At 47.9% G+C, this 22,950-nt stretch overlaps 1 protein-coding gene across 1 annotated transcript in view; it reads left to right on the top strand.

Moving 5' to 3' along the window:
- LOC115636912 (antigen WC1.1-like) overlaps nt 1-22,950 on the top strand; it is a 710,101-nt gene that overhangs the window by 51,399 nt on the left and 635,752 nt on the right. The window contains exons 4-6 of the mRNA XM_030537633.1: nt 5,713-6,027; nt 6,482-6,793; nt 18,069-18,386. Of these exons, the coding sequence (XP_030393493.1) occupies nt 5,713-6,027; nt 6,482-6,793; nt 18,069-18,386 (945 nt within the window). The remainder of the gene's footprint in view (nt 1-5,712; nt 6,028-6,481; nt 6,794-18,068; nt 18,387-22,950) is intronic.

Raw genomic sequence — 22,950 nt, 5'->3', positions numbered from 1 at the left:
TGTTTAGGAGAATGTCATATGCAACTATATCAAAAGCCTAACTAAAATCAAGATCTCTCACATCTACTACTTCAGCCCGTCAAAGGAGGCCAGTAACCCTGTCAAAGAAGGAAATTAGGTTGGCATGGCATAATTTATTTTTAGCAAATCCATGCAGGCTCTTCCTTGTAACCCTATAATATTGTCGGTGCTTATAAATTGATTGTTTAATAATTTGTTCCAGTATCTTTTGGGTATTGAAGTTAAGCTGACAGGATCCTCTTTATTCCAGTCTTTATAGATAGATACTTGTCCCTTGTCCAGTCCTCTGGGACGTCACCTGTCCTCGATGAGTTCTCAAAGATAATTGGTAAAGGTTCCACCAGTGCTTCAGCTAGATCCTTAAGTATCTTTGTGTGACAATCAGGGTCCAGACACCCCAAGGAGAGAACAGGGGGCCTGAACCTCCAAAATAAGCAGTTGAAACAACTGATTGTATACACTATTATTGTACTGTAACAGTGTATTGTGTAAGACATCATATAAAAACTGGAGACATGCTGGTTATGGATATCATAGTGTGAAGTATATACAGATGGCAAGTAGAGCTATGTATATGTGATGGAAATATGTTCCTAAAATATGTTTTGGGGACAGACTTGATAAACAAGTTTGTCCTAGACAAAGGGATGTTGTTTTGCCTGTTTGCCTGTATCTCCAATGTAAACTGAGCAAGGTGAGGCCAGAGACAGTGGAAATTACGTTAGATATGAGCCAAGAGATTGTTGGGAAGTCACCAGAAAGAGTCAAATAGCAAAGGAGAAGAAATGTATCTGGGGATGCACTTCAGAGTAACACATTTCAAAAGTTTACTAGAGTATACAAAGAAGGAGAGAGAACTTCTTAGTTATCCATCATTTAGGGGGCAAAGGGGACAGCATTCTCTAATTCCATGAATGTTAGATCTTCCTGCCGGAAAGCTTAGAGATGCTGGTAGCTTGATGTGAGAAAGCTGTTGAGGCAAAGATCATAGTTTGCTAACGTAAAGTCTTAGACACTAGAAAGTGTTGTATTTTTTTGTTTGTAAGCATTTTCTGCTTCTGTTATCTCTGCCTATTATCATTTAAGTCTATGTTCTTTATTAATAAACTTATTCTTGGTTTTACCATTGTCATTAACAGATAGTAGGAGTTAATAGAACAGAAGTACTTTATATCTGTTTTGACTGTAAAGGGTTAACAAGTTCAGTGAGCCTGGCTATCACCTGACCAGAGGACCAATCAGGGGACAGGATACTTTCAAATCTTGAGGGAGGGAAGTTTTTGTGTGTGCTGTTAGGGTTTGGTTGTTGTTCACTCTGGCGGCTTAGAGGGGCCAGACGTGCAACCAGGTTTCTCTCCAATCTCCCCAATACAGGCTCTTATAAGTTCAGAATAGTAAGTACTAGGTAGATAAGGCGAGTTAGGCTTATGTTTGTTTTCTTTATTTGCAAATGTGTATTTGGCTGGAAGGAGTTCAAATTTGTATTTTGCTGAAAGGATTTTAATTTGTACTTGTATACTTAGGCTGGGAGGGTATTCCCAGTGTCTATAGCTGAAAGACCCTGTACCTATTCCATTTTAAATGTACAAAGATAATTTTTAGTGTTTTTCTCTCTTTAATTAAAAGTTTTTCTTGTTTAAGAACCTGATTTTTTTTTATTCTGGTGTGAGACCCCAGGGGACGGGGTCTGGATTCACCAGGGAATTGATGGGGAGAAAGGAGGGATGGGAGAGAGAGAGGTTAATTTTCTCTCTGTGTTAGGATTACTTTCTCTCTCAGGGAGAGCCTGGGAGGGGGAGAGAGAAGGATGGGGGAAGGTGGATTTTCCTCTCTGTTTTAAGATTCAAGGTATTTGAATCACAGTGATCTTCCAGGGTAACCCAGGGAGGGGAAACCTGGGAGAGGTAACGGTGAGGGAAAGGGTTTACTTTCCTTGTGTTAAGATCCAGAGGGTCTGAGTCTTGGGGGTCCCCGGGCAAGGATTTGAGGGGACCAGAGTGTACCAGGCACTGGAATTCCTGGTTGGTGGCAGCACTACAAGTTCTAAGCTGGTAATTGAGCTTAAAGGAATTCATGCTGGTACCCCATCTTTTGGACACTAAGGTTCAGAGTGGGGAATTATACCATGACAACCATAAATGAGCTCAGTGCTGTTTGTTAAGGTAAGGAGTGTGTCCTTATCTGGGCTTGTTACTCAGGAGTTTTAGAACCCAAATCAGTGGTAACTTAACTGGTTTTCTTTGAGGAAAAAAAAATGTGGCCATAACTCCTCTGTCTGATAAATGACTGATACAAAACAGAGTACTTTACCTGAAACTACTTTTTTATTAGGTTTCAAGTGTGCACATACACACACACACACGTATGCTGTAGCAGTAGGGAGCAGAGCATTCCAAATATTTATAGTTACATAAAAGTCTGAAATTGTTTCAAGAAATTAGCAGCCAGGTTACCGGGGGCTCCCTCCTTCCATCTGACTACTGGTGTCAAATCCTTGCCAAAAGGAAAACTCCCTCAGACTGCTCCAAAGCACACTTTCTAAATATTTTTTGTATATTTTCTTTGGATAAAGCACACAGCTCATAATAGCCTCTAATAGCCTAGTAATTTCCCCAGCAACAGCCAATAACAATTCATTATTTTTATTAGCAAAATATTTCTAGTTATAACAACAATAAAACTTACATGTTAGAGACACCTAAAACCAAGGTGGGTTATCCAAACATTTTTTTCTATTTTTACAGTACATTTTTTTTTATTTTATTCTTTCATTTTGATAAGAAAAACTATGAACATGCAGCTATTTGGCCTTGCCTCTCAGGGTGGTAAAACTATTTTTAGCTATGTGATGTTTGAGTTTCAGCTGGCCGTGGCTAAACATACATAATCAGAGATTCCAGTGCTGTCAAATTCTTGTGTACATGCAGGAATGTCAAATACAGGGGCTACAGGCTAACAGGTTTGTGTGTGTGTACTGTATCTTTGGGGATAGTAAACTTAATTTCTGTGAGGCTTGCATTCCTTCCCCCTCATTGTTAATATTAATTGTGTTAAGTATCTGCTCACCATTAAACTATTTAGTAAAGCTTAAAGCAAAATAGTAATTAAACACCTCAGCCTTCTTGATATCATCCCTTATTAGGTCTCTTTTGCACCAAGTAGAGGACCTGTACTTTATTTCATCTTTCTCTTATGCCCTAATGTATTTAGAGAACTTCTTCTTATTGTCTTTTTATGTCCCTTGCTGGGTGTAACTCATATTGTGCTTTAGCCTCTCTGATTTAGTCCCTACATGCTGGTGCTGTGGTTTTGTGCTCATCCTTAGCAAGTACTTCACATTTCCATTTTAGGTATGACTCCTTTTTGATTTTGAGTAATTAAAGAGCTCCTGTGGAGCCATATTGGTCTCTTACAATTCTTTCTGTCTTTCCTTCACATCAGGATAGTTTGCAGTTGTGTTTTTAATACTGAGAAACTGTCAGATCTCCTGACCTCCCTTTCTTCCGATGGGACTTTATCTACCAGGTCACTGTGTTTGTTAAAGTCTATTCCATTTTCCTTATTCTGCTTCTTTCACTCCTTTCCTTCCTTAGAATCACGAAAGCTATCATTTCGTGGTCACTTTCACCAAGTTGCCCTCCACTTTCAGATTCACTAACAATTCCTCTCTCTTGGTCAGAATCTAGTCTCAAATGTCGCTCCTCCTGGTTACTTCCTCTACTTTTATGGAACAAAAAGTTTCCCCCAATACATTCCAAGAATTGATTGAACATTTAGTGTTTTGCCTTATTACTTTTCCAACAGATGTCTGGGTAGATAAAGTCCCCTGTTCCTGCCAGGTCTTGTGTTTTGAATATGTCTGTTTGTTGTAGAAATGCCTCATCCACTACTTCTCCTGATTGGGTGATCTATAGTAGATGCTTACTATTACATCACCTCTATTATTCCCAGTTTTGATCTTTGCCCATAGACTTTCAGCTGGTCTGCCTCTCACCGCCTTCTGGGGCTCAGAACCTCAGACTTAAGCAAGGTCAGCCAGCAGCATAGCTGGGGATAGTCCCAGTCTAGTGGTTTTCCAGTAGGTCTCAAGGTTGCTAGGTGATTCCTCAGTGCTCCTCCCTGTCCTGTACATTTTGTTACGATGCAACGGGGATAATGGCGGTTGTGTAATTGCTACCGGGGCCTGCAAAGGGGCAGGGCTCCCCGAGGTTGCAGCACACACATGGAAGGGGAGAATTCATGGCTGATGTGCCTTACCTCAACCTCCCAACTTTTTCTGCTACCCTTCCTAGTTTGCAACCCCTCCTATCTTCTCCCCTCCTCTTTCCCCAATCACCATTCTCTCCCTGCCACAACTTCTTCTCTCCCCTATCTCCCATTCCCATTTGTCTCCCTCCCCATAATAAACACATCCCTGGCTGCAAACCTAAACATTTTCCCCTATTACCACCTACTCTTGCACCTCTGATCACCCTTCCCCTCCCAGTCAGCATTCACATATGGAAGTTGTTTTCTTTTCAAAAGCAGTTTCAGCACATTCTGAATATTTTGCTGAACTCAGATTATATTTGCACCAAACAAAATCCCCCCACAAGAGAGACAAATTGGAGCAATAAACCTGCTTTTTTAACATCACTTTTCTTTTCTGGCTGGAGTTGCACTCACAGTGTTTGGGGTGGGGGGCGGGGCCACAATTTACCCTCAAAACCACACACATCTCATGCTGGATTAGCAGGTTTCCACAAATCTATCCTCCCTCACTGCACATGCTCAGTGTAGTCCATTAGGCATGTGTGTAGGTGCAGAAGCCTTCACAAGCACCTAACTGGAGAAGCAGGTGCTTTTTGAAATACAATTTTAATTTGATTTACCCCAAGGGCTGGTGGATGCCATATACTCTGTTGGGGGTAATCTTCGAGTGTCTGAGACCCTGGTGCAATGATCTGAGCCTTGGTTTGATCTCTGTCTGTGAGCAAAAATAAAATACCAGAATCTGTCAACTTTAAGACAAGCTGATTTTCCTTTTTTCCCTGGGAGCTGTATATTGGAAACCCCTTGGTGAAATGGCCCCAAATTTTGATTACTAATACAACCGTGTGCTTCTATGTGAAATATCATATTCCAATACAATCCCATCAATCAGGCAGACTTTAGAGCACTTAGAAAAAATTAACTTTGATGGAAATCTGGTCTCAACCTTAACTGTTGCAGAGCTGTCACTGAGTTATAATATCACCACTGTGTATTTTGTCCCCAGTCAGACCCCTGAGTGGAACTGTTCTGATTCAGAAAGCTTCCAGTAACCTAGGACTGAGCACCCATGAGAACCCCCAGTTTCGTCACATTACATTGGTGTGAGATCCTGGGGACAGACGTTCCAGACTCCTGACCAGCACTTTGGAATTACCAAAACAGAGACTAGGCCCAGCCCAAGAAAATCTGTCCCAGGCGTGACCCTGAGCCCAGAGTGGTACATGCTGGGGTGGAGTTTGATGGGCGCTGTGAGAGCCCTCACAAAGGGCAGACATGGGCAATATTGCCTGCACTGTAAGAACCTGATTATTACGTCTGAACATCCTGATTCACAAAGTGCCCAGTAAACTGGGAAATATTTATTGATACTTTGTCACATCTCTGTAGACAATTGTGTAAGAAAACTGTCCCTCTGTTCTCCCTTCTCCTTCTTCTCAGGGTACTCCGAGTACAGGCTGGCAAACGGCAGCACACGGTGTTCTGGGAGAGTGGAGCTTCGCCATGGAGGCACCTGGGGAACCCTCTGTGACTCCCACTGGGATTTACAGGGTGCCCACACCCTCTGCCAGCAGGATAACTGTGGATTCGCCCTGTCGATTCCAGCAGGGCAGCTCTTTGGCACAGGAGACGGGTATGTCTGGAAAGGCACATTTGGCTGTGAGAGGAACGAATCTCGCCTGAGGGACTGTCCTGTTACTGCACTGGGCACAACTGAGTGTCCCCCTGGGAGGGAAGCCAGTGTGGTGTGTTCAGGTGAGCAGCTGCAGTGGGAAAGGAAAGAACTGGGGATTGGGGAACATCCTCAGCCAGTTCTTCACAGTGTGTCAATCGGCCAAGCTCCGTTAGTCTCAATGAGGCTATGCTGATTTACATCAGGTGGGGACCTGGCCCATAAATCGACGCCCTGTCCGTGCACCAGCCAAGTCTGCTGGAACTGATCCCCCTGTGAAATGCTTGTGGTGCCTTGAGTACGGACTGCACCAAGGAAACCAAATTCTGGTCCCTTGTCCTCTCTTTGCACTAAATGACATGGATCGAGTATCACTTTGTGAATGTGCTGGTGTGGAATAGTCCCACAGCCCCCACAGAGTAGCTGCTAGCATTGAACATGAGTAACAATCTCTTCCTGTTCCCCACTCCCCTCCCTGTCATTGCTATTAACACTGGTCACTGCACCATCTCGACACTCACTTTCCCTCATGCTCAGGCTGCCTGGGCGGCAGGTTAGTGAATGGCACCGAGTGCTCCGGGAGAGTGGAGATCCAACATGGAGTCACATGGGGAAGCCTCTGTGCCTCTCACTGGGATTTGCAAGATGCCAACGTCCTCTGCCATCAGCTGAACTGTGGTTATGCCGAGTCGATCCAGGGAGGAGCCCATTTCGGGGAAGGGAACGGAACCATATGGAGCGACGCTTTTCATTGTGAAGGGACTGAATCCTGCCTGTGGAATTGTTCTCGCATGGCCCTAGGCAACCCAGGCTGCTCTCCCCGAGACACGGCCAGGGTTATTTGCTCAGGTAAGTTTAATACAGATGTGTATATGTTAGTTACAGTGCAGTGTACTGCCCAGATTAGGATCTTCATGAGTAGTCCCATTGACTACAGTACTCAAGGTAAGTAGGAGTATTGAAATGTTCCTCTGTTTGTTTAAGTTCCCCAGATCAGAGACACCTCCGAGTTCAGTGAAGGGTGGCAAGGTGGATCCTAGAACTATGACAGAATGAACCGGAGAGAGTGACTCTGTGGTATAAATCTGGGGTTCTTCTTCGAGTGATTGCTCACATCCATTCCAGTTAGGTGTGCGCGCTGTGCGTGCACGTTCGTCGGAAACTTTTTACCCTAGCAACTCCAGTGGGCCGGCAGGTCGCCCCCTAGAGTGGCGCCGCCATGGCGCTCCATATATATCCCTGCCGGCCCACCCGCTCCTCAGTTCCTTCTTACCGCCGTGTCGGTCGTTGGAACTGTGGAGCGCGGCATAGCTGTCCTCCACGTCCCTAGCTCTCCTTGTTATCTCTCGTTATCTCTCGTTATTGTTATAGTTGTTGGTTAGATTGTTAAGTATAGTTAGTAAGTAATTAAGTGTAAATAGTGTAGTAATTAGTTGTTCGCCGGGGGCTGTAGCCCTTCCCGGCACCTGGCACCGGGCTCATGCCTGGTTCGCCGGGCTTCAAGCAGTCTGCGGCCTGCAAGAAGCCTATGCCTACCAGTGACCCCCACGACGCGTGCCTGAAGTGCCTGGGGGAATCGCACAGATCGGACAAGTGCCGCATCTGCAAGGCTTTTAAGCCAAGGACAAAAAAGGATAGAGATCAAAGACTCCGGACTCTCCTTATGGAGGCGGCACTTGACCCGGCGGCTTCACAATCCGTGATCTCGGCGCCGGCACCAGATCGTTCCGGCACCGAAAAGACTCCCCGGCACCGACCTTCTCCGGCACCGGGTGCAGAACCAAGACCATCAACGTCTGCTACTCCGGCCAGGCAGACCCGACTGGAGCGCCCGGCCTCAACATCGGCCGCGGCGCCGCCGGCACCGTCGACTCCGGGCCCGGCGGGTCCGTCGAGTCCGGTGCCGCCAAGCTCCCCCATGAGGTCTGGGGTTGAGATATTGGTCCCATCCACGCCGGAGACCTTCGCCTCGGCACGGGACCTCATTGCCTTGACTGAGCCTACTCAGCTGCCACCCCCGGTACCTCCGGTGCGGGTCGCATCTAGAGGCAAGCCCATGATGTCGGCACCGTCTCGGGACTCGCGCTCGCGGTCCAGGTCCCGACGTCACGGCAGGTCGAGATCTCATCGCCGCTCGCAGTCCCGGCACCACTCTCCTCGGCGGTACCGGTCGCACTCGCGGCACCGGTCGACCTCAAGGCGGTCGCGGTCGGACTCCAGCCGCCGATACCGGCACCGTGACTCCAGGAGCCAGTCCCGCCGTCACTCGCCGCACCGGTCGACCTCCCGGCACCGAGCTGGTGGCAGGTCCCGGTCCCGGTCGACCTCCCGGCACCGCGTCGGTGGCAGGTCCTGGTCCCGATCCCGGCACCGAAGCGGCGGCCGGTACCGGTCCAGGTCCCGGCACCGAGACAGAACCCGGTCCCGGTCCCGATCCTGGCACCGCTATGACTCCCAGTACCGATCCCCGGCACCGAGAAGATCGTCCCTGCCCACCCGCGCAGACCCTTACCAGCCAGGGTCGGCCCCGCCGTGGCCTTCTAGACAGCCGTCGGTCTCCTCACAAACGGACAGCGAGTATGCGCTGGGCACCGACCGGCAGGCAGTGCTCTTTCAGGACCCGCCACAACACGACCAAGGCCCGCAGCAGTGGGGATTTTGGACCCCATGGGCATACCATCAAGCCCAGGGGCCCCAACAGCTTCCTGCTAGGCCTGCGACGGTGGAGCACAGGGTGCCGGAAGCCTCGTTGTCTCGCCCCCCTCCCTCCCCGGATGGAGAGGAAGGGTCCAAGCAGCAAGACTCCGCTCTGGCTCCTGAGACAGAGGCGAGGGCCGAGGAGGACCCCCCATTAGACACTCTCTTGCCGGGGGTCTCCTCATCCTCCTCCCCTGATGAAGCGGTGGCTGGCACCTCCTCCAGTAGCCCCCCCCGCTGGATCTCAGGGCGCACCAAGACCTCCTCAGGCGAGTAGCTCAGAATCTGAGCCTACAAGCCGAGGAGGTCTCGGACATAGAGGATCCGATTGTTACCATCCTCCATCGGATGCTCCCACCAGGGTCGCCCTACCCTTCATAAGGACCATCCAGGCCAACGCCAATACTATCTGACAGTCACCGGCCTCCATCCCCCCTACGGCGAGGGGCGTTGAGAGGAAGTACATGGCCCCCCCTAAAGGCTATGAGTACCTCCATATACACCCGACACCGTGTTCCCTGGTGGTACAATTGGTAAATGACAGAGAGCGTCATGGGCAGGAAGCTCCAGCCCCCAAATCTAGGGAGGCCAGGCGAATGGACCTACTTGGACGCAAAGTATACTCGGCTGGGGCGCTGCAGCTCAGTGTTTCGAACCAGCAAGCCCTGCTCAGCAGGTACGCTTTCAACTCATGGGTGGCAGCAGACAAATTTAAAGAGCTGCTGCCGCAAGACGCCCGCCAGGAATTTGCAGCCATCTTAGATGAGGGCAAGAAGGTTGCACGTACATCGTTGCAAACTTCTTTGCACGCTGCAGACTCGGCTGCCCGCACCCTCGCGTCGGGGGTAACGATGCGCCGTATCTCCTGGCTGCAGGTCTCTGGCCTTCCTCCGGAGCTCCAACATACCATCCAGGACCTCCCGTTCGAAGGCCAGGGCCTGTTTTCCGAAAAGACAGACCCCAGACTTAAGAGTCTAAAGGACAATCGGGTCATTATGCGCTCCCTCGGGATGCACACACCGGGAACGCAATGCAGACCCTTCCGGCCACAGCAGCAACAGCAGCGCAGGCCGTATTCCCAGTTCCGCCAACGGCAGGACCCTAATAGGCGCCGTGGCAGGAATGGAAGGCGCAGGCATTCGGGGAACCAAGGGGGGCAGAACCAAGGCTCCTCTAAGCCCCCGCCTGGACCCAAGCCTTCATTTTGAAGGTGCGCCCGAGGGCGCAGTAACAGTTTCCCCCACGGATCCTTCCCCCCCGTTCCGGAAAACCAGAAAGGCAAGGAGTTTTATTCCCGTTACTTTCTGATCCCCAAGGCCAAGGGAGGCCTCAGGCCTATCCTCGACTTGCGAAAGCTCAACAAGTACCTGGTGAAGTTGAAGTTCCACATGGTATCCCTGGGAACCATTATCCCATCCCTGGATCCGGGAGACTGGTACGCCGCCCTCGACATGCAGGATGCTTATTTTCTCATTGCCATTTGGCCACACCACAGACGTTTCCTTCGTTTCGTGGTGGGCCCCCTTCATTACCAATTTGCAGTCCTCCCATTTGGCTTTTCTACGGCCCCAAGGGTATTTACAAAATGCATGGCAGTTGTTGTGGCACATCTTCGGCGCAGTCGTATCCACGTGTTCCCTTACCTAGACGATTGGTTAATTCGGGGCACGTCGGAACGGCAAGTTTGCAGCCATGTCCGCGTGATCACCGGCCTGTTTGCTACTTTGGGCCTCTTGATAAACATGGACAAGTTCACCCTGATCCCCACGCAGAGGGTGGAGTTCATCAGGGCCGTCCTGGACGCCACTATGGCCAGGGCTCTTCTGCCGTTGCAGAGGTTCCAGGCATTGTCGGCGATCGTTCAACGACTGCGGGCAGCCCCCTTGACATCAGTGCGGACATGTCTAGCCCTGTTAGGCCACATGGCAGCTTGCACCTTTGTGACCGGTTATGCTCGGCTCCGCATGAGGCCCCTCCAGTTGTGGCTCATCGATCATTACCGGCCGGCAAGACAGCCGCTAGACATGCTGATCACGATCGCCCAAGGGGTGTTAGATTCTCTCGACTGGTGGCTAGACCAGTCCGTGTTATGTGCGGGGCTCCCTTTCCACCCACCTCAGCCCTCGGTGTCCCTGACAACGGATGCCTCAGATCTAGGCTGGGGGGCCCACCTGGGAACCCTGAGAACGCAGGGCCTGTGGTCCCCGAAGGAGGTGAGGTTGCACATCAACATGCGGGAGTTGAGAGCGGTCCGCCTTGCTTGTCAAACGTTCTGCCATCAGCTTCAAGGTCGTTTTGTCGCGGTGTTTACCGACAACACGACGACCATGTACTATATCAACAAGCAAGGCGGCACCAGATCCTCTCCCCTGTGTCACGAGGCGATGCGACTCTGGGACTTTTGTGTAGCCCACTCCATTCACCTCACGGCTTCCTTCCTCCCCGGAGTACGGAACACGCTGGCGGATCGCTTGAGCAGATCCTTCCTGTCGCACGAGTGGTCCCTTCGCCCGGACGTCGCCCTCTCCATTTCCAGAGGTGGGGTTATCCCCGTGTGGACCTCTTCACGTCCGGGGGGAACAAGAAGTGCCAGGCGTTCTGCTCCTTTCAGGGCAGGGAGCCCGGGTCGATAGCGGATGCCTTCCTTATTCCGTGGTCGACCCACTTGTACTACGCGTTTCCCCCGTTTCCTCTGGTTCACAAGGTCCTTCTGAAGGTGCGCAGGGACAGGGCTCGCGTGATCATGGTAGCCCCAGCGTGGCCCAGGCAGCATTGGTACCCCATGCTGCTGGACCTGCCCATTGCCGACCCAGTTCCCCTGCCCCTTCATCCGGACCTGATTACCCAGGAGCACGGGACCCTCTGTCACCCGGACCTGCAGTCGCTGCACCTAGCGGCGTGGTTCCTGCGTGGCTGACCGGCTCTGAGCTGCGCTGCTCCACACCGGTGAGGGAGGTGCTTTTGGGCAGCAGGAAGCCTTCCACGAGAGCGACATATTCGGCCAAGTGGAAGCGTTTCTCCTGTTGGTGCATGGAGAGAAATCTCCGCCCTATGGAAGTTTCGGTGGCCAATATCTTAGACTACGTTTGGTCCCTCAAACAGCAGGGTCTGGCGATATCGTCGTTGCGAGTCCACCTGGCAGCTATCTCCACCCTTCACCCGGGTGCGGATGGTCGCTCGGTCTTTTCTCACCCGACGGTGTCTAGATTCCTTAAGGGACTGGAACGTTTATACCCTAACGTCCGACTCCCTGCTCCAACCTGGGATCTTAACTTGGTGTTGTCTCGGCTCATGGGACCCCCCTTTGAGCCGTCAGCTACTTGCTCCCTGCTTTACCTCTCTTGGAAGACTGCCTTTTTAGTAGCTATCACCTCAGCTAGGCGGGTGTCGGAACTCCGGGCTCTTGTGGTAGACCCCCCGTATACAGTCTTCCACGAAGATAAGGTGCAGCTGAGGCCACACCCTGCCTTTCTCCCCAAGGTAGTCTCGTCCTTCCACATCAGCCAAGAGATATTCCTTCCGGTTTTTTTCCCGAAACCTCACTCCTCAGGCAGGGAGCAGCAGCTCCACTCGCTTGATGTCCGTAGGGCTCTCGCGTTCTATGTGGAGAGGACCAAGCCCTTCCGCAAATCCCCCCAGCTTTTCGTGGCGGTAGCGGACCGCATGAAGGGGCTTCCTATCTCCTCCCAGAGGTTATCCTCATGGGTAACGTCCTGTATCAGGACCTGCTATGACTTGGCCCACGTCCCTACGGGCCGGGTGACTGCGCATTCTACCAGGGCGCAGGCGTCGTCGCTGGCTTTCCTCGCCCGTGTGCCCATCCAGGAAATCTGTCGGGCAGCGACCTGGTCATCGGTCCACACCTTTGCTTCCCACTATGCCCTGGTCCAGCAGTCAAGAGAGGATGCGGCCTTCGGATCTGCAGTGCTCCATGCCGCGACTTCTCACTCCGACCCCACCGCCTAGGTATGGCTTGGGATTCACCTAACTGGAATGGATGTGAGCAATCACTCGAAGAAGAAAAGACGGTTACTCACCTTTGTAACTGTTGTTCTTCGAGATGTGTTGCTCACATCCATTCCACACCCGCCCTCCTTCCCCACTGTCGGAGTAACCGGCAAGAAGGAACTGAGGAGCGGGTGGGCCGGCAGGGGTATATATGGAGCGCCATGGCGGCGCCACTCTAGGGGGCGACCTGCCGGCCCACTGGAGTTGCTAGGGTAAAAAGTTTCCGACGAACGTGCACGCGCGGCGCGCACACCTAACTGGAATGGATGTGAGCAACACATCTCGAAGAACAACAGTTACAAAGGTGAGTAACCGTCTTTTTGTGATTCACAGATTCCCTCAGTCTCAGCAGGGCTGACTCAGCTCTTCATCAGGTTGAAGTTTGTGTTGCAGAAGCAACCTATATGCAGAGATCTCATCCAGGCTGTGGGGGTATTACAATCTCATTTCACTCTCTGGAAAATTAGGTGTTTGCCCTTATATTCCTGGCCAAAATGTTCCCCCGTTGCTCATCCTGGGTTGTGTGCTGGTGGGTTGCAGCCCTTACCTGCAGAGTTTGCTCAGTGTGTGTGTGTGTGTGTGTGTGTGTGTGTGTGTATGTTTGTAGATCATGAATACCCTACAACACTTCACAGAAATAGTCATTTCTTTGCGAAAAATCTCGGTTTTCAGGAAAGTGTTCAGATGGCTCCAGAGGTTGGCTTCTGAGCCAGCTGGAAACTTTCAGAAAGATCCCGCTCTTGGTGAGAGCAGCTGGTGCTTTGATGAAGATCCTCTTCTACAATGCAACACAAATACTGCAGGGGCCTTTTTCCTCCAGGCTTCTCCAAAAATCTTCAAAGACTTCCCCATGCCCCACCAGAGAACTGCAGTAGCTGATAACTTGCCATCTATCTGCTGGCTATTCATAGGGTCTTAAGCCCAGATTTTTACACCTGTTTCACTGTTGCTCCATTCAGCATGGAAATGCCTAACTGGTTTAAGAGCCTACGTTTCATTTTCAGCAAATATTAAGCACTTAGCAGCCTTCATCAATGAGCTCAATAGGATTCACACCCCGAGTGACATAACTATGCCAACCTCACCCCCAGTGTAGACAACAATAGAAGCATTATTCCATTGATCTAGCTTCCACCACTCGGAAAGGTGAATTACCTACAGCAATAGTAAAACCCCTTCTGTTACTGAAGGAAACATCTATACTACAGCGGTATAGCTGCAGTGCTGTTCTGTGTCACCGTAGCGCCCATAGTGTAGATATGGCCTTAGTAAAATAAACATTTAATGCACACAGAAAACATTGTAATAACTATGAATAACATTTAAACAAAAGCAGCAAAGAGTCCTGTGGCAACTTATAGACTAATAGACGTATTGGAGCATGAGCTTTCGTGGGTGAATACCCACTTCGTCAGATGCATGTAGTGGAAATTTCCAGAGGTAGGTATAAATACGCAAACAAAAATCAGGCTGGAGATAACGAAGTTAGTTCAATCAGGGAGGATGAGGCCCTTTTCTAGCAGCTCAGGTGTGAACACCAAGGGAAGAGAAATGGCTGCAGGATGGCTACCTTTAAATCTGCTATTGTGTGTCCAGGGAGATTGAAGTGTTCTACACCCTATCCTGGACAATGATCCTTCACTTTCACAGGCCTTGGGTGGCAGGCCAGTCCTTGCCCACAGACAACCCACAAACCTGAAGCATATTCTCACCAGTAACTACATACCGCAGCATAGTAACTCTAACTCAGGAACCAATCCATGCAACAAACCTCAATGCCAACTCTGCCCACATATTAACACCAGCAACACCATCACAGGACCTAACCAGATCAGCCACACCATTACCAGTTCATTCACCTGCACGTCGACCAATGTAATATACACCATCATGTGCCAGCATTGCCCCTCTGCTATGTACATTGGCCAAACTGGACAGTCCCTACATAGAAGGATAAATGGACACAAGTCAGATATCAGGAATGGCAATATACAAAAACCTGTAGGAGAACACTTCAGCCAAAAAGCTACAGGACCAGACTTCAAAGAGAAACTGCTGAGCTACAGTTCATCAGCAAATTTGACACCATCAGCTCAAGATTAAACAAAGACTGTGAATGGTTTGCCAACTACAAAAGCAGTTTCTCCTCCCTTGGTGTTCACACCTCAACTGCTAGAAGAAGGCCTCATCCTCCTGACTGAACTAACCTCGTTATCTCTAGCCTGATTCTTGCTTGCATATTTATACCTGCCTCTGGAAATTTCCACTACATGCATCTGACAAAGTGGGCATTCACCCATGAAAGCTCATGCTCCAATACGCCTGTTAGTCTAGAAGGTGCCACAGGACTCTTTGCTGCTTTTACAGATCCAGACTAACACGGCTACCCCTCTGATATTTAAACAAAAGTTATGAAACAGTAAATCTACAGCTTCTTCTTATTCAGAATGTCCCCCTTTTGTTTCTGTTACAACTTAACATGTTCTATACTTTAGCATGCACATCAAAACACATTTCCCACTGATCTTCTCTTAGAGATGATTTCTCAGTCTTTGCAGTGTGGTTGTAAAATATAGTGTGTCTTCAGAACTTGAGAAATGGAAGTACCTCTGTCATTTCAAACACTTCGGAACTTGGTGAGCAACGAAACACTCTGGGGATCTTGGCAGCTAGCAGTGCTCCAGCCCTAGGCTTGGGTTAAAAGTTGACTGGGTCTCTTATTTGCTGTTGCAAGAGAAATCTGTAGCCTGTATTTTAAGTGGTACCAGGATTAGAAGCAGCCTCTACAATATCTGTTCCCTGGATCTTTGTAAGGCTCTCATTCCATAGAACACTGTCTTCTCCCCATAAATCCAGCTAAGGCAGGCAAGAATTCACAAATCCTCATCTCACTAAGTGCTGCCCCATTCTCTCTCTTTAACTGAGACAGAGTCCCAGTTTAGAGCAATCAGCTGACAGTGAAATGTAAATTCCAGAGTCTCTGTGGTCTCCACAGTAACAAATACCGCCCCCAACTCTCCCTCTAGGTCCATAGAACACACCATGGTGCACCAAACATTATGCTAATGGAGGGCTTCCCTAGCAAATAAAGCTGGCATAGCACTGCCCTGTATCCATGGTGGTAGAGGGGTTGGGACCAGCCCTCACAGCAGACACATCTCTCAGTGCTGCATCTATCAGCCGCTGAGTCCAAAGGGCTGTCTTCAACATGGAATACATTAAAAAGCTGGGCTGACCCAGCTAAATCACTCAGGGATATGAAAAATCCTCACCCTTGAGTGACATAGTTAAGACAACCTACCCACCCCCCACCCCAAGTATAGACAGCACTAGGTAAATAGAAGAATTCTGTCAAGCTAGCTATCACCTCTCGGGTAGGTGGATCAATTTAAGCAAAGAGAGAATCCCTCCGGTCAGCATAGGTAGGGTCTATACTAAGGGGCTACAGAAGTGCAGCTACAGCGCTGCAGCTGTGCCATGGTAGCCTTTCAAGTGTATGAAAGCCCTTCAACTCGTGTTTTTATAACCTTCCCCTGCCTTGCACTCTAGCTCTGCCCACAGAGGGTGACTAGAGTGTGACCTGCCAGGTGGGTTTCCCATAATGTAACAGAGGCCCAGAGTATCCAACTAAAATCTGTGTCCCCTCCCCACTGCATCTTTCACTTCCTGTTAGAGAAATAAAGTCAAATGTTGCAGTACAAGGAATGTGGGTCACACTGACACAGTTTCTGTGTGGGAACTAAGGGGATATTACAGTGGGCCCAATTCTTACTAACTACAGGGTTCATTTACACCTGTTGTGACAAAGTGGGAATATTCTTAATGCTTTCTCAGAATACTGTGTGGATGCCTCAGTTTTCCCTTTACATTTCTTAAGTATCTAGGTGCTGGGATAAGGGGGTGTGATTGTTGCAGAGCCCTAGAGGGCCAGTGTGATGCTGTCTGCACAGAGAATGGCCGACACCCTATCTCCTGGCAACTGATGGCCTGGGCCCCTCCCCTGCAAACTTGCCAACTGAAGGTGTTGGAGAACAAAGATCTGGTGACCTTCTGGCCTGGGAATGAGACAAAGGCTGGAAGAAGGGCTGGAGAGTTTCAGTTTGGAGCTGACTGGGGAAATGGAGGGAGGCCCAGGTGGGTTTCTGGCCTCCCTGGCCCCAAGATGGACCTGGCTGAGGAGGCCTACAAGTTCTGTTTCAGACTTTGTTCCTGTTGTCTAGTAAACCTTCTGTTTACTGGCTAGCTGTCAGTCATGTCTGACTGTGGAATTGGAGTGCAGGGCCCTCTGGCGTCCCAGGAGCGCCCCCATGTGCGAACTCGCTGTGGGAAGCACATGGTGTGAGAAGGGGATGCTGAATTCTCCAAGGTCAGATCCAGGAAGATCGAAGCTGTGTAAGTTTCTTGCTCTGGAGACAGTATGCTCACAGAGAGGAGGAATACTCCGCCAGAGTCCTGACTGGCTTCAGATGGAGCATTGCCCAGTGACTCCGTGACACCTGCTCAGAGTATAGGAGTCTTAATGTGAGAATCAGATCATACATAACTTTAATAAAAAAACAGAGTAATTGAATCCCTACCTTAAGTGCAATACTAATCTCATCTTTAAATATGGAGTCACTACTGTCCTCTGTATGTATATTCTTATAACTGTTGATATATTTAGGAAGATATGACATGTTTACAGATCATATTTTGGGAGCACTGTTACTCCTTTGAAATGCAAGGTGCCATATACACTGTCTAAATCTCCAATGACCTAATCACCAGAAAGGGTCTTGGTTTCTCCCACAAGGAACTTCAACATCTTTACATGCTCACAGTGAACAAAGCTTTAATACGAAAAATACAGATGTTTAGAAAAAAATGGGACCTTCCTCCCCGTTGCCCAGAGATCACTCACCCTCCAAGCATCATCTCTAGTCAAGCCAATATCTACAGTTCATGAGAAAGGTAACTCAAGTGTCCACAGTTGCAGACCTGGCCTGGAAAAACCCAACTGAGTGCAGAAAATTCTCCTGTTGTAAATCACAACTATCTCACAGCGCTGCCACTATCATTGTGTTAGCTGAGCACTGAGCGCTTTTGCATAGAGCATTTTGGTAACCAGGGGCCTGATCCGCCAGGTGTTCCTGAGCATTCTCCACTCACATTGACTCCTTAGGGGCAGAGAGCGCTCCACATCGTGCAAGCTCTGATCTCAGAGCTGGGGAATTCTTTCCCTCCAACACCTCTTGCATTTCTGAGTAGACAGACAAATCAAATCCTTGAGAGAGGTTGTTCCCTGTATCACTGCACAGTGGTGAGGGTTACCTTCTACTTGGCACAAAAACGTGTGTTTCACATCACATCTGTGTATTATTTTTCATGCAGTACCAACAGGGAGTGTTATTCAGCTTATTTTGTGTTTCTGTGAGCCCAGGTCATTTTGAGGCGCTCAGACTGTTGTATGGAGAGAGCCGATGCAATGGGACAGTCGAGATTTTCCTCCATGGTGTTTGGAGCAGAGTCCTGGATGACCAGTGGGACATAAACGATGCCAGCGTGGTCTGCAGACAGCTCCAGTGTGGAGTCGCTGAGAAAGCTTATAACCCCTCTAAGTCTGAGCGAGGAAGGGGCCCTGTGGGGCTGAGAAGGGTCCAGTGTGCAGGAAATGAGACTCATCTGACTCTCTGTGACAACTCCGTGTCTGAGACAGCCCAGGCAGGAATTGCTGAGGATGTCGGTGTCATTTGCTCAGGTGACTTAGTGTGAAAATCTTATAAATATTCTGTCCTTGTTCAATGGGAACATGACCCACCCCAGGGCCTGCCTCCACCCCACCCTGTGCTGTGATCTCAGCAGTCCTTGAGATGATGTGGATCCGAGGTTCAAACTGTGACCCATTAATGGTAAAAATATATTATATACAGAACAAAGCGTAGCCATGTTATATGGTTAATGCACTATAGCAACCTCTCTCTCTTTCTCCCATATTTTTATGTTCAAAAAATTTCATGAAAACTTTTTTCCTGTGAAAAATCTTCACAATAAGATTACAAATTTTCACAAAAAGTCTGTTTTCATTAAAAATGTTCAGATTTTTATTGAAAAACTTGAGCTGTTGATTAACCAGTTAACTCACGCATTTAATTAAAAACATTGAGATTAAAAAAATCATTATTAATTGCAGTTTAATTGCACTGTTAAACAATAGAATACCAATTGAAATCTATTGTTTTATTTTTGAATGCAGTTATTTTTTATACCTAATTCTACATTTGTAAGTTGAACTTCCATGATAAAGACATTGCACTACAGTACTTGTATTAGCTGAATTGAAAAATACTATTTCTTTCATTTTTTACACTTTAAATATTTGGAATAAAAATATAAATATAAAGTGAGAACTGTACACTTTCTATTGTGTTGTAATTGAAATCAATATATTTGAATCTGTAGAAAACATTCAAAATATTTAAATATATGGTATTCTGTTATTGTTTAACTCTACAATTACTCATGATTAATTTTTTTTAAACACCTGACAGCTCTATGAAAAACCCAAATTTATTTGTGGAACATGAAAAATATTCATTGTCATTCATATTTTGTGGGGAAAAGGATGAATTTCCAAGCAGTTCTAGTGTATATAGTGGCTTCTTGATTTTAAAGTCTTAAAAAACATGCTGTCTTGTATCAGAAAACAAAAGTAAAAAATGGAAGTCATGTGCAAACTGTTTTGACCAAGGTTGCCATGGATACTAGCTGTGGGCTAGACCCCCAAAGGGAGTTGGGCATTGCAAGGCCTGACTCCTAGGTGCCTTGCCATCCAATGGAATCCTCAGCTCTGAGTCACATGCCCAGCTCCCCATACAATGCATGGGGAGAGTTAGGCACCAGAAGCCAGAAAGCTGAACAGTGAACCACCTAAATTTGCCAACAGTGAAATGCCAAGGAAGGGAATAGGGCCTAGATACACAAAGTTCTTTAGATGCCAGCCTGCTATTGATCTAAGCCTCAGCGACCTGACACACAAGCAGAGGTAAGCACCTCTGCTCAGGGATCTCAGTCATGAACCCACTCCTGGAGCTAGGCATGTAAGCCAGGTCAGCTCTCTCATCTCCCCATTTTACCCATAACTCAGTGGTTAAAGCACTCAGCTGGGAGGTGGGAAATCCATGTTCAATCCCTGCTCTGCCTGATTTGGAGAAGGGATGTGAACACAGGTGAGTGCCCTAGTCCCTATAGACTACAGGATATGCTGGGGTGGGTCTCTCCTGTTGGAAATGTTCCACTTTGTACAAATAATGAGTCACTGAATCAGAAAAAAAGCTAGAGATTGATTCTAGCTGGTGGCCAGGGCATTCACCTGGAATATGGAAGGGTCAAGTCCCTGCTTCAATAAATATGTAACAATTTATAAAGTAGGTAGCTATGTACCTTTGTGGATCTAGCCCTCTGTCACTTAGGAAATACATCAAAATTGCTGTTCTAATGTGACCTTGTTAAGTCACAATCTATAACTGTGTAATTTTCCTTCATTTAAAGGAAAAGAAGGAAAAAGGAATCTGTGATGAGATTTTTTCATTGTTCTTGGTTGTACATGACTATTGTACACAATAATTCTATTCTTTTTGCTGGTATTTTATTTACATTAAGGTCCCACCATAAAAGTGAACAAGTAACACATGTTTTAACTATGTCCCTTGTGACAAAGTACCTTCTTCCCCTGAGCAGGCTCGGTCCTTTTTGCCTTGGAGACACAGAGTTGGGCAAGGCAGATCCTTACTGGTAGCACAGGGTCCAGCTATTCCTTTCCCTAGCCAGTCCCTTGTGCTTGTTTTCCTTCCCTTCTGGGGAGGGAGTGCAGCCTTCCTTCCTGGAATGGGTCAGTGTCTTGCTGCACCCAGCCTACTAGCAGCTTCCCTGCTTCTCTCACCCACCTGTTTCCACGCAGGGGAGGGTTTAAAAAGGTCTCGAGCAGTTGGACCAGGCTGAACCTAGTTAGTTTCCTGGTAACCCCTTTTCCAGCTGAACCTTGTTTCTCCGTGGTTCTCTCTCTCTGTGGATTGGGAGAGGCCTTTTAATCCACTGGGACTAATTACTACCCCTCCCCCGCCCCCTTTGTAGTTGTTTGTCCTGAGTTTACTACACCATAGATGGTGCACTGTATGTTACTGCACTGATATCATTTTTCATGCCCACTCCAACTGCAAGGTAACTACAGCACATTAAGGGCCCATTTCTGTTCCCATTGTGTCACTGGGAGCTTCACAGTTGATTTCAGCAGGGTAGAATTAGGACACATGGATCCAATTTGCCTTTCTTTCACTTTATTTGTAAAATAAATTGGTACCAAGTCTGCTTTTCTCTAACGTTCTGGTACCTCCTGTCACACTGTCTTGGCTCACCACTGTTAGTTACTATCTCAGGGCAGACTCAAAAAAACAAGGGTAGACACCCAAACTGATGGTGTGTTCTATAACAAGGGTCTAAAACTCAATTTGCCTTAGGCCAGTGCCAGTCCTCAAATCCTTCCAGCAGGCCAATAATGTCACTGAAGATGGGGTTCAGAAAAGAAAAAGTTTATATTTTTTTTATTCTGAATTTCTTAGAAACAATAAAGCTATCATACAATTTTATAAAAGCAGCAAAGAATCCTGTGGCACCTTATAGACTAACAGACGTTTTGGAGCATGAGCTTTCATGGGTGAATACCCACTTCTTCAGATGCATGTGGTGGAAATTTCCAGGGGCAGGTATATATATGCTAGCAAGCAAGCTAGAGATAACGAGGTCAGTTCAATCAGGGAGGATGAGGCTCTGTTCTAGCAGTTGAGGTGTGAAAATCAAGAGAGGAGAAACTGGTTCTGTAGTTGGCAAGCCATTCACAGTCTTTGTTCAATCCTGAGCTGATGGTGTCAAATTTGCAGATGAACTGAAGCTCAGCAGTTTCTCTTTGAAGTCTGGTCCTGAAGTTTTTTGCTGCAGGATGGGCACCTTAAGGTCTGCAATAGTATGGCCAGGGAGGTTGAAGTGCTCCCCTACAGGTTTTTGTATATTACCATTCCTAATGTCTGATTTGTGTCCATTTATCCTTTTCCGTAGAGACTGTCCAGTTTGGCCAATGTACATAGCAGAGGGGCATTGCTGGCATATCCACCAATGTAATATACACCATCATATGCCAGCAATGCCCCTCTGCTATGTACATTGGCCAAACTGGACAGTCTCTACGGAAAAGGATAAATGGACACAAATCAGACATTGGGAATGGCAATATACAAAAACCTCTAGGAGAGCACTTCAATCTCCCTGGCCACACTATAGCAGACCTTAAGGTGGCCATCCTGCAGCAAAAAAACTTCAGGACCAGACTTCAAAGAGAAACTGCTGAGCTTCAGTTCATCTGCAAATTTGACACCATCAGCTCAGGATTGAACAAAGACTGTGAATGGCTTGCCAACTACAGAACCAGTTTCTCCTCTCTTGCTTTTCACACCTCAACTGCTAGAACAGGGCCTCATCCTCCCTGATTGAACTGACCTCGTTATCTCTAGCTTGCTTGCTAGCATATATATACTGCCCCTGGAAATTTCCACCACATGTATCTGAAGAAGTGGGTATTCACCCACGAAAGCTCATGCTCCAAAACGTCTGTTAGTCTATAAGGTGCCACAGGATTCTTTGCTGCTTTTACAGATCCAGACTAACACGGCTACCCCTCTGATACTTGATACAATTTTATACAATTCTTCGCCTGCCAGAGAGTTTTTAGGATTTGCCAGACACCTGGCAACGTTTCAGTTCTGTCAGTTTGTTGATGTTTGACCTCAGTGATTGAGCAGTTGAAACCTTCAGGATTGCAGCAAGGTGTGCATCACATAGTTGTGTTTGGTATTTTGACTTGTTTATATTCATTGTGGAAAAAAGTGATTCTGCCTCCATGGCTGACTCTGCCCGGCAACTAATGATATCTCAGTCCCTCTCCTCTAGCCAATGGGAGCTACAGGGGGGCCGTGCTACAGCAGACCTTCCGGACAGCCTGTCTGCCTGACTCTCTCCTTCATGGGCCACAGTGGGGAGGTTCCTGGGCTGCAGATAACCCGCAGCCCGGGAGTTTGAGACCCCGGTTCTATAATTAGATTTCACCAAGCCAGTCAAACATGAATTCCTGTATCATTACACAAGTCTCACTATGGAGTCACAGACAGTCCCTTTAGGCTCTTCAGCCTAACTTGCCACCCAGACAAACTGAAAGTTGTGATAAAATGTCACTTAATCATAATATCACACCACACCAAGTTTCTCCCAGTCCCAAG

The sequence above is a fragment of the Gopherus evgoodei genome, chromosome 1 (assembly GCF_007399415.2).
Source record: "Gopherus evgoodei ecotype Sinaloan lineage chromosome 1, rGopEvg1_v1.p, whole genome shotgun sequence".
NCBI classification, from domain to species: domain Eukaryota; kingdom Metazoa; phylum Chordata; order Testudines; family Testudinidae; genus Gopherus; species Gopherus evgoodei.
The sequence above is the reverse complement of the archived record's forward strand: the minus strand, read 5'-3'. Positions and strand labels throughout refer to the sequence as shown.